Source organism: Callorhinus ursinus, unplaced genomic scaffold (assembly GCF_003265705.2).
Source record: "Callorhinus ursinus isolate GAN/ISIS: 27379988/994484 unplaced genomic scaffold, GSC_fseal_2.0 scaffold12, whole genome shotgun sequence".
Taxonomy (NCBI): Eukaryota; Metazoa; Chordata; class Mammalia; order Carnivora; family Otariidae; genus Callorhinus; species Callorhinus ursinus.
In genome coordinates, this window is record NW_027397074.1 from 55,188,855 (window position 1) to 55,201,736 (window position 12,882).

The window sequence follows — 12,882 nt, forward strand, 5'->3', positions numbered from 1 at the left end:
TTAAACAGAAAGAATTAGGTATCCGTGTATGTTTATTTTTACCCAGCCTTTCTGGAGAACATGTAGTCATTCCCTGTTCATAAAGAAAAGCTTTTATTTACAGAAAGCCAAAAAATGCATAGAACGTTAGAATTCGAAAAATCATTTTGCAACTCCAAATGAAACAGTTTATTTAATAAACAGAAATAAACCTGTTAGCTGAAAGATTGTCAGGAGACAGGACTGATCCACAAGCCAAAATGTCACTCTACACATTACTTGCTAATTGCAAAGGGAAAATATAAGGTTACAATGCAAGGATCAACCTAAAGCAAATGGCAAAATTTAGTATCTCTCCTGCTAGAATAACCTGACGATAAGAACCTGCTAATGTAATACAGTAAGAAGTGTGCAGTTTTACCTAATAGATATCTTGGTAAAAATAATATAACCTGAATCAATAGTTTAGATCCAAATTTCATATTATAAGAAATAAAGGAGATTGAAAAAGTAGTTAAATGGCTCCATGAGAAAACAATCAAATAAATCCAAAATATAGTACACAAAGCTAATTTTGGATTAGGATACAGACAAACACAACAAGCCCCTGGTTATGCTGTTACTAGGGGGAAAAAGAACTATCCAATCTAAAAAACAATGTACTAAGAAGAAATCAAGAGAGCTGAAGATACAAAAGATCTAAAGGAACTAAAGAAAGGCCTAGATGAGAAGAGATCACAGGCACTTTGGTGAAAAGGTACATGGGCAGCAAAGGATCAAGTCTTCCAAAGTAGAGGGATTTTGTCTGATTAAAGGGAAACCAGCTGAGCTTTTAATGGTTGCTTAGAATGGTGTGACTGACTGGAATCTTTAAGAAACCCAAATGCAGCGATTGTTCTCCCTGTTCTATTCCTGCATCCTCCTCACCCCCCATAGGTCTTGATTTTCGAATATGAAAAAGGCAGTGGTGCAGCACTAGAGGCATGAAGTGGGACTAAAAAGCAGAGAAAATTCTTTGCAGTCTTCTGTAGGCTAAGGTCCCAGAGTCTTGCTAGAGGAATGTGCCTGTAATATACATTAAAACAGGGCTCACCCTCAAAGCATTTGAAGCCAGAGATGAAATGAAACTATGTAATCCAGCTTCAACTCAGTTTAACCCCTGATGGATCAAAAAAAGCATGCCCTCTCTAGGGAAAACTAATATTTATGCCAGTCTCTTCAAAATACAATGTTAGTATATATATATATTTAAAAATTACCAGACATATAATGAAGCAGGAAAATGATCCATAATAACCAAAAGAAAAAACAGCCAAAAGAAGCAGATATAGGTAAAACATATATTGGAATAAGCAGACAAGGGCTTTAAAATGATTATTATAATTCTTTTTAATTCACAAAAGGTTAACTGAATAGAACTTCAAAAGAAAAGTTAAATCTCTAAAAGATAAGCCAAATAATTATTATACAAAAATTGAGAAAAATGGTATCTTGAAAATATCTCTCTTGGTAACTGATAGAACAAAAAAAAAAAAAAAAAATCCATAAGGACATACAGATATTTTGAACAGTACTATCAACCATCTTGAAACCAAGAACCACAAAACAGAGAATGTGGGATATTTTGAAAATTAACTGATATTTCACTAAAAACTCAGTATTACAGAAAACAAAAACAAGAACCTAAAGAAATGTAACCACCAAATGCCATGCGTGGGCCCTGATGGGATTTAGAAAAAGAAATTATAAGGACATTTTGGGGACAATAAAAAAAAAAATCTGAATTTTTGAACTAAAAATTTTAGGAAATGAGAAAATTACTGTTAATTATCTTAATGTGATGATGATATTGTGGTTATGCAGAAGAATGTCCTTATTCTTAGATGTGTGGGGATGAAAGTCATGTTATCTGCAATTTACTTGCAAATGGTTCAGGAAACAATGTGTTTCTTTGTATGTACAATGAGTTAGAAAAAGCAAATACCTTTGTATTGTGTTTTGTTTCTAGTTTTTAGTATTTCACACTACAAATCAAATTTTATTATTTTTCTTGAAGGAAATCATATGTAGAATTCTTCAAGCTAAACAGCCAATAAAATCTTAGAATGGTAATGTCAGTAAGGCTTATCTCATATACCAAACTCCTATAACGTTTTAAGTGGTAAGTATAATTAACTGGAAAGAAACTTGTCAAACCCTTTTTAAAGCCCACTTTAGCTTTCAAATTACCACTGCCTTCTTAGAATTATCAACAGAGAAAGGAATTATATATAACACAAGTTAAAATTACAGATAAATCAGGTTTCAAAATTCAGTATTTTTTTGAAGCCTTTTCCCTCAAGCTAGTTTTAAGTTCAAAGACATTATAAAACTCCTCGTGGATTACTTCCCATAGTAAGATTAGTTTATGATATTTTGCCACTGTTCTTTTTCAGCAGTTAGACCTAAATTCTTATGAATGTTCCTTTTCAGCGGTCTGACCTAAAAATGACCTCTTTCAGAACACGTGTAGATACAATAACTATTGATAAAAACTACAAATCTAAGGAAAAAAGAAAGAGTGAAGTGTGAGGCAGATTCATTATTCAAGGAAGGTATAAGCAAAAGCTCCTATGAGAATGCCACCTATCAAAGTCCATTTAAGAAATAAAGTTTGAGAGCTTGCTTGGTGAATTTGAATACTAATTTTATTTTTTAAAATTTTTAATGTTATGTTAATCACCATACATTACATCATTAGTTCATGATGTAGTGTTCCATGATTCATTGTTTGTGCATAACACCCAGTGCTCCACGCAGAACGTGCCCTCCTTAATACCCATCACCAGGCTCACCCATCCCCCCACACCCCTCCCCTCTAGAACCCTCAGTTTGTTTTTCAGAGTCCATCGTCTCTCATGGTTCGTCTCCCCCTCCGACTTACTCCCCTTCATTCTTCCCCTCCTGCTATCTTCTTCTTTTTTTTTTCTTAACATATATTGCATTATTTGTTTCAGAAGTACAGATCTGTGATTCAACAGTCTTGCACAATTCACAGCGCTCACCATAGCAAATACCCTCCCTTGAATACTAATTTTAAAAGCAGTGCTGCTAAAAGCCAAGAATGGTGGTCTTCAATAGTGATGGTGCTAATATCCTGACTGGATTACATTTATTACTCTGTGTTATAAGGGAAATATTTGGTTCAGTAGTATACCTCATTTTGCATTTCTTAGGTTGAGGGACAAAATGTATTTTTTGTGTAAGTCAGATTTAAAACCATTTTCTCTCTAGAACCAAACAAAAAAAAACACCAAACATTTTAATTCCAAGCATCCTATTTCCTACTATTCTGACTCCTTTCTTTAGTTCTCCAACTCCACAATTCTTGGGGTCCACAATCCATTGGTGGGTCATACCACCTTTTCACTCCCCCTCATCCAACTCATATTTATATATCATTATAATCACAATATACACACCATCATTTCCCTTCCCCCTCTCTTGAGTCATTATACTCATTTGAGCATTAATCTTATTATACTAATGGTTCTGTCCATTCACTTTCTCACTCTCTAAAAAAACTGTTTCCCTTTAACTTTATACCTCAATTATTACATTAGCTTCCTAACTGATTTCCTTACTTACACCCTCCCCTTCCTATAGTCTATCTTAACACAGCAATTAATTCTTAAGAATTCTTGACACATTATAAAAGGTTAATAAAATCCTGTTAATTTTCTTAAAACACCCAATGACTCATTCACACAGAATAAAAGTCAATGTCTTTACAATGGTTACAAGACCCTACAAAATCTAGCTGTTCATTATCTTATTCTCTACCACTCTTCTTCCCCTCATATTTTGCTCTAGCCACGCTGGTCTCCTGTTTCAGAAACATCCCAGCATAATCTGTACCTCAAGGCCTTCGGACTTCTTAGGCCTTTTCTCTCACTTTTTTTTTCGTGTTTTTTATACATATTACTTCAGTGAGGCCTATCCTGTCTACCCTACTTAAAATCGTTTTATTTTTCCTTGCTTCATTTTTCTCATGGCACTTACTATATCTGACCTAGTATATATTTAACTTATATATTGTTTCTCGCCTCTAACCCCCACTAGCATGTAAGCTCTAAGAGAGCAAGGATTTTGGTTGATTATTGTATTCCCAGTGCCTATGATGTGACTAGTACACAGTAGACAATCATTAAAAATTATTTATTAAATGAATAAAATAACTAAATTAAATACATTTTTTCCTCTGGATTATTTGTTGAATGAGTGAAATATGATTATATAACTTTTAAATGATATTAAAACAGAAATCATGGATAAAATAACTACAATGAAATATAAATCAGAAATTATCATAAATTTATTATCTACACAGAAAGATAATACTTTGTTTTCTGGGAATTTTTATTAATTTTTTTATTTATTTACTTTTTCAGAGAGAGAGAGAGAATGAGAGAGAGAGGAGAGGGAGAGGAGAGAGAGAATCCTAAGTAGACTCCACGCCCAGTGCAGAGCCCCAGGACTCTCTCTCACAACCCTGAGGTCATGACTTGAGCCAAAATCAAAAGTCCATTGCTTAAGGGACTGAGCCACCCAGCCACCCCTGGGCATTCATTTTTAAATTCAGTCAACATACATATCCATTCTTCTCATTTTACCACTTTGAGAGAACTGACCAGCAGTATGTCATTTTCTGATATTTTAAATGTTAGAATTTGTACTATGAATTTAGACTATGATAAAATAAACATTATCCAAAATAAATTTAAGTGCTGCAGTACTCTGAGTTATACATCCAAAATTCAGGATTTTAACACTTTTAAGATGTTTTCAAATTTTACACTGTAGAAACGTATTCACTTTTACTTGAATCCAAATATGGATAACTATGAAATGAAATTTCTATACTATAACTTTTTAATGAAGAGTTAAAATTCGTATTTTAAATGTACTGGTGTTTAAGTATATTAAATGCATTTAAAGCTATACTTTTATTTATTTTTAAAGCTATACTTTTAAAAAGTTGAAAGAAAATTTAGTTATGTCCAAGAAAAACATTTGATTAAAAAGAGATGAATGATATAAACCTAGGGAAAGTGAGGCAAGGGGGAAAAGTTATTTAAAAGACATAATCTGTTTTAAAACAGTCCTATTTTGGTACAGTGAATTATACAAAGCATTATTTGGATTTAAGAGTTTAAACAATACATTAGAAACCAAAAATGTTAGTTCATAAAAACACTCACCTACAACACCATTCAATACGACCTTCGCCCTCACAAGTTTTTGCCCAATGGTTATCTGCCAAATTTTTCATTGCAACAGCATATTCACAAAGTGTTTCCTCATCCTCACAATGTTCTCGCCAGATCTTATCAAAATCTCCCACTAAAAGCAAGGGAAAAAAATGAATTAAGTTAACTTCACTTAAAAATGGCTTTTAAAAGTTTATTTCTGCATAACCTAAAATTACTTAAAAATGAGAAAAGCAAAATCATGAAATCAAATTTCATGAAGCTTAAATTTTTTTAATTTTAAAAGCTCCTTTATGCAAATGATGCATCATTTTAACTATGATGATTTGATAATCAAACAAATTTCACCATTTTAAACAGATGGATTTGTGAAGCTGAATGGAACTAATAAACATAAGTAGATATAAGTGTGAGTTATCAGTTTATAAACCAAAAACACACAGAGAACAATTATGGCTGGGCATTCAAGCATTAATTATCCTGCTACCCCTTGGGCAATATGACCTTGCAGCACAGAGTAAAGTTACTTAAGCCTGCTTCTTGTCTATTATTTTCTTGGATCTCTACATACAGTTTCCTATATTAAAAAGGGGTTGATGGGTGAGATGGTAACATAAATTAGCAAGCAAGCTAAATATTTTTATTTACACATTGGACATACTCTCGGCATACTGTACTTCAAAAAATTATAATCCTAGGGCAAAAATGCTGCTAGAGAAATTACCTTGGAAGTCTCTCCAAACTTTTAAGTCTTTATAAAATGTTCTGAATAAAAATTATAAGCTGACTATATTATCTGGCCACGACATTTTTAAAAACATTAAATCAGTCACCACTTTTAATATGAAATCTGAAAGAGCGAGGTGCGTTCTGATAAAGAATGTAATGAGAATGCTATGGCCAAATAAATGACATTAACATAATTGTAAGGGTAAAAGAATAAACAAAAGGATAAACAAAAATTATCACTCAACGTCCCAAATCATAAGATTAGGTTTTCTTGCCTTATGTTCAGATGCAGGCAATTGTTTGGTGACAGAATTAAACTTAAAAACATAAAATAAAACAGCAAAATTTGAAGATGATTAATAGTTATACTCAAATTCTCTCCCCTGGTGAGACTATAAGATTCTAGCATTTAAGAGGTGTATTTGGTTTTGTTTTGTTTTTTAACACAGAAAAAGAATTATAACAGTTCAAATTATCAAGACTTTACTTATTCAAAATTTGAAAAACCTTATTATTGTAGGCACAGTGTCCAACAAAGACTGTGTTGAAAATCAAAATACTAGCCCTTCAGTTTGACTAAATTACAAAACAGCAATGAAAGTACATACATGCCCTCACACACAGTGTGAGGGCATGTGAGACTATCACAGTCTCAATCTTGGCCTGAATACCGACTATAAACCCAAAAGGGATGAAGGGTTCTCTTTTGGGGGATTATGTATTTATACAACAATATTTACATTAACCAGTAATATTTGTGTAGTGAGAGAGCTCTCAATTTGTTATAGAGTGGACTGTAATAACCATCCACTAAAACAAGCAGGCAAACGTATTTCCTAAATTCTCAAAGAAAAACTCCTCAGTTTTAGCAACATCTTTCAGATATAGTTATTTACCAAATCTCTAAATAGAACTACAGGAAGTAAAGTCTTTGAAAAAAATATTTTGATTAATGATACATTAATATACCTATGTGTTCCTAACACTTCCTGACTATTCATCAGACTTGGTATCAAAGGGTTCATTAAGGTATAGCATCATTTTAAAGGTGCTTTAGCTTTTATTAAGATGGATATCTTCAATTCTAAAAGGCCTTTTGGTTGAACTTCTAAGTTTCACTGTCCTATATAATATGTAAAATAAATACATAAAATTACTAAATCTGTTGGTAATAAGAATCATTCAAACAAAAGCTGTATGGGAAAAGCTATGTTTAACATATTTAAACAGATTTCCCTTAAGGCATTTTAGCTTAGATTCTACAGAAGATACAACATAAGACAAAGACCTAAGTATAAGTAGTTTGTTTGGGAGAGAATCCTAGGAAACAGGAGTGAGGGAGTGGGGAGAATGAGCCAAGGCAGGAAAAAATGCTAATACAAAGGTGCACTATTGAGTTCGCTGCTGTGGGCGAGAGAAGCGTATGAATGCCTCTGGAATTGTGCACCTAAAAAACAGGAGGCTGGAACATTTTATGCATCAGCTACAATCCCCAATTAACTAAGAGTTGTTGAGAACCTGTACTTCTAGTTTGCACTTAAACACTGAGTAAGGGACATCCTTAGCAGGCTCCAGCAGTGCTGAAGAACAGTGGAAAGCAGAAAAGAAAGCAGCACTCATTTAAAGTGTGACTTTGTTAGGACTGGGTGCCTCTGAGCTCAGTGTTTGTCCACCACAGCTGAAGACCAAGGGTAAGTTATGTGGGGCACCAAATGCATCTACCACAACTCTATCTCTGTATACTGTGAAATTCAATTTACTCTAGAATTAACTGGAGTTGCAAAGGCAATTGTATATATACAAAGATAACTGTATATCTACAGAAACCTCCTGCCCTTCAGCTTTTAAGAAGACCTGTAGTTTTTCACATTCAACAAAATTTTGTGTACATACTATCAATTTCTTGTAGGGTTTTAAAGCTTACTATCTGCTCCACTGAAGTTTTGAGGAAGGATTCAAATTCTGTCTGTAAAGCCTATTTAACTCAAACTGTTTGCAGAAAACTTCGAACTTAATGTCTTCGTTAACATTTAAGTCTCGAAACTCTCCCCAAGTATGCTGATACTGAAACTGATGTGTGATTAGTAAAGTGCAGTGCACTTATATATAATCAAGACTAAACAATGTAACTGTATATATCTTTCATTCTTCCAATGGATTTCCTGGGGGAAAAAAATACTCTATGTCAAATGCTACCCAGAATAACAAAGTTAATGAGCTAGCACTGGCATCAAAGAAAGGGAAGAAGGTATGTCATAAAATGTGGTGTATGCTATAAGGTATGAACCTGATTATGTTCCCTATGTCCTATATAAGGCATCCTGGGCCCAGAACTTTTAAATCATATACAACAAGAATGTATCAAACCCTGTCTGCTAAGAATACACTATGTTAAATGGTGGTTACAAAGTTGAACAAAAAACATAGTCTCCAGTTATAAAAAAAATTTCACGTTCTAGAATACCCTTGAAAGCTTACTATTTTTTAAATAAAGTTATTAAACAAAAATAGAATGGGCAAATTCAGTTTTTTCCATAATAGTCCATTCTCTGTTTTTACAGTATTCAAAATAATGGTATTTATCCTTCAAGCCAAGTATTTTCAAAATAATTTATGATTTGGGTTCTAAAAGCCAAAACCAGTTAAGGTTGACAAATGACCAGTATACATAATGAAAACTGCTTTGCTAACTTGGTCAAAATGCATACACAAAAAATATGTTAAAACTTGATTCTAAGAATTTTTAGTTATCATTTAGTAATTAGGTCAACCAACATCTAAAAGATTTAATTATTTAAGAGTAATACTTTTTCATTACCAAACAGCAAATCAGGAACTAAGAACTTCCTGAGATCTGCATCAAAGATCTAGTCAACAGAACCAGAAATGCTTATGTATTCAAGCTCAGAGTTCTCAATGAATTAGCAATCAGTCGTACAATGATTTTACAATGATATTGGCATTTGTGATGACTCAAAATCACTGTGATTAATATCTATTTTCTTGCCCACTTCTTACGGACATCCTCTAAAATATGAATGGATCTTTAAAAAAAAGAGAGAAAGAGAAAGAAAGAAGAGGAAGGGAGGGAAAAGTAAATCTCCAATAAATACATTTCATTTTGTCCGAATACAGAGAATTCAAAAATTATTTTTAGAAAGCACAATTAAAAATATATGCCCTCTAGCCGAACTTGAAATTAATAATCAGTGAACATTTTATGGTCAAATTAAAATAATAAACATAGAGAAGAAATCAGTAATCATTTGTTCAAATACATAGTTTGAAAGATCAAGTTAAACCTCTGCTTAGTCTAAAAGATAAAGTCATCAATTTGCCTAAGAAGATTCTAGAACTAAGTTAACATGACTTCTATTTATTATATTCTTCTTATATTTAAAATTTTAAAACAGTGATTAAAAAAACTAATAATTTAAAACACAACTAATGCCAATTCAAGTTGTCAAACTAAGTTCAATAACAGAAATCAATGAACCAAGTTATTTTGAAGATTGGTCCTAATATCAAGACATTATCTTTTTTTTATTTTTTTGTAAAGATTTTATTTATTTATTTGAGAGAGAGAGAGTACAAGGAGCCCGATGTGGGCCTTGATCCCCGGACACTGGGATCATGACCTGAGCCAAAGGCAGACGCTTAAATGACTGAGCCACCCAGGCGCCCCTCAAGACAATATCTTAATTATTGATTAAATTCACCTCCACAAACATTCTGTGTGACAACTAAAAGAAAAAAATATGAGCTACTACTTCCTATGAAAAGACAGTACCAACTAACTAGGAAAAAATTAATAGCACATTAATTCATTAATTCAGAAGACAAAGTTCCATGGAATCTAAAACAAAAACAAAAAAACAAGCTTGTGGATACAGAGAGCAGACTGGTGGTCGCTAGAAGTGTGGGGTAGGGTGTGGGAGAAATGGGTGAAGGGGGTCAAAAGATACAAACCTCCAGTTATAAAATAAATAAGTCATGAGGATGTAAGGAAAAGAGTTCCATTTTTAATAATTTTGTGATTAGTTTAAGATATTATTGAGTGCAACTGTCTTTTAAGAACCAAGTATAATGGAGTTAAGGAGTTACTCATTTTTGCTCTTCTAAATAACCTCAAGAAAAGCTCCAAACTCAAGTGAACCAATGGAATCCTCTATTTAAAAGTCGATACTATTCTTTCTTTTCGAATTAACCTCTCTCCTGCCATTTGTTATAAGCAACTTTCCTTCAAACAATAACTGAATTCACATATTCAAAAAGGTTTATCTGCTTCTTACCTGATCATCTTAAAATTCCTTCCTATATGTATCTGCAATCCTTATAGTACTTTGTCACTTGTTTATGTATATTGTCTATTAAAACCATAAGACAGTAATTTTCCCATTAGAAAGTATAAATTGAAAGGCAAAGACTATTTTGATTTATAACTTGTATAAGCTATAGGAGTTAGTGATGGTGCCCCATTAATGGTGGAAAAATGTTTTACATTTTTGCCATGCTGAAAAAATACACAAAACACCAAAATCATAAATTAAATTTGGTGCTAGAGTAAAATTCAAACTATAGTTGACAACTGTCAATGGATAATAGTGATAAAAAAAGTAAAATTTGAATACTTCAAAATAGTGTTCTCAAAATATGAGTTACAAGAGGCTTAGAAAAAGAGTAGATTCAAAGTCAATTTTCTGGAAACTTCACTGTTTTATGCTGATTTATAATATTTTTTACTTTATGTTATTGTCAAAAGAAAAACTTGCAGCTGGAAATGCAGTTGTATCCATTAAGTTCTTTGATAACAGTACATGCATCTAAATAAAACTGTGAAAAAACAAAATTCAAATGGCATTTTCTACTGAAATAGAAAAAACCCCAACAGTACATATATCTTTTAGGAAAAGCTATAAGCTTAAGGAGAAATTATTGGCAACAACACTATTTAAATAGATGAGCTACTTTTACATGGGAAAAAAAAGATATATGGTGCTAAAGTACATGCATTTTTACATGCCAGGACCATCTGATGTTTATAAGTATGTTAGAAATAATATTATTTTCTCAATAACTCCTAATTTTCACTCCTAAATTTATACAAGTTTCACTTTAAAAAGATAAAGCACAGAAGATAAGAAATTTTGTTAAGTGTAAATCTGAGGCTAATTTTAGATAAGAATAGCATGTTATTATTCTTAGTGGTTTACCCTTGTTGCTTCATGATATCAAAGATCAACACTGCACTGCTGTGGTTCTTACATGGTATACAATACAAAAGAAATCACATGATTCCATATTCACAAAACTCTAAAAAAGAAGACAAATTTATAGTGAGAAGGAATCAGTGGACGTGGAGTACAGAGTGACAGAGGTGTGACTACAAAAGAGCATAAGGAAATTTGGGAAACAAAAGAAATGTTCTATATCTTTAGTGTAGTAATGCTTCATAGGTGTATACATCTGACAAAACCAATCCCTATCAAAATACCATCAACTTTTTTCAAAGAAATGGAACAAATAATCCAAAAATTTGTACGGAACCAGAAAAGACCCCAGATCGCCAGAGGAATGTTGAAAAAGAAAAGCAAAGCTGGTGGCATCACAATTCTGGACTTCAAGCTCTATTACAAAGCGGTCATCATCAAGACAGTATGGTACGGGCACAAAAACAGACACATAGATCAATGGAACAGAACAGAGAGCCCAGAAATGGATTCTCAACTCTATGGTCAACTAATCTTTGACAAAGCAGGAAAGAATGTCCAATGGAAAAAAAGAGAGTCTCTTCAACAAATGGTGTTGGGAAAATTGGACAGCCAGATGCAGAAGAATGAAACTGGACCATTTCCTTACACCACACACAAAAATAGACTCAAAATGGATGAAAGACCTAAATGTGAGACAGGAGTCCATCAAAATCCTAGAGGAGAACACAGGCAGCAACCTCTTCAACTTCAGCTGCAGCAACTGCTTACTAGAAACATTGCCAAAGGCAAGGGAAGCAAGGGCAAAAATGAACTACTGGGATTTCATCAAGATAAAAAGCTTTTGCACAGCAAAGGAAACAAACAGTCAACAAAACCAAAAGACAACCGACAGAATGGGAGAAGATATTTGCAAATGACATATCAGATAAAGGGCTAGTATCCAAAATCTATAAAGAACTTATCAAACTCAACACCCAAAGAACAAATAATCAAGAAATGGGCAGAAGACATGAACAGACACAGACATCCAAATGGCCAAAAGACACATGAAAAAGTGCTCAACATCGCTTGGCATCAGGGAAATCCAAATCAAAACCTCAATGATATACCACCTCACACCAGTCAGAATGGCTAAAATTAACAAGTCAGGAAATGACAAGATGTTGGCAAGGATGCAGAGAAAGGTGAACCTTCCTACACCGTTGGTGGGAATGCAAGCTGGTGCAACCACTCTGGAAAACAGTATGGAGGTTCCTCAAACAGTTGAAAACAGAGCTACCATATGATCCAGCAATCGCACTACTGGGTATTTAACCACAAAGATACAAATGTAGGGATCCGAAGGGGTACGTGCACCCCAATGTTTATAGCAGCAATGTCCACAACAGCCAAACTATGGAAAGAGCCAAGATGTCCATCAACAGATGAATGGATAAAGATGTGGTATATATGTACAATGGAATATTATGCAGCCATTAAAAAAACCCCGAAATCCTGCCATTTGCAATGACGTGGATGGAACTAGAGGGTACTGTGCTAAGCGAAATAAGTCAATCAGAGAAAGACATCTATCATATGATCTCACTGATATGAGGAATTCTTAATCTCAGGAAACAAACTGAGGGTTACTGGAGTGGAGGGGGGTTGGAGGGATGGGGTGACTGGGTGATAGACATTGGGGAGGCTATGTGCTATGGTGAGCGCTGTGAATT

The 12,882-nt window shown here is 33.4% G+C and overlaps 1 protein-coding gene across 1 annotated transcript in view; it reads right to left on the minus strand.

Moving 5' to 3' along the window:
- Window positions 1–12,882, minus strand: part of SAMTOR (S-adenosylmethionine sensor upstream of mTORC1) — a 94,887-nt gene that overhangs the window by 72,699 nt on the left and 9,306 nt on the right. Inside the window, exon 2 of the mRNA XM_025873197.2 lies at window positions 5,220–5,361. Within this exon, the coding sequence (XP_025728982.1) occupies window positions 5,220–5,361 (142 nt within the window). The remainder of the gene's footprint in view (window positions 1–5,219; window positions 5,362–12,882) is intronic.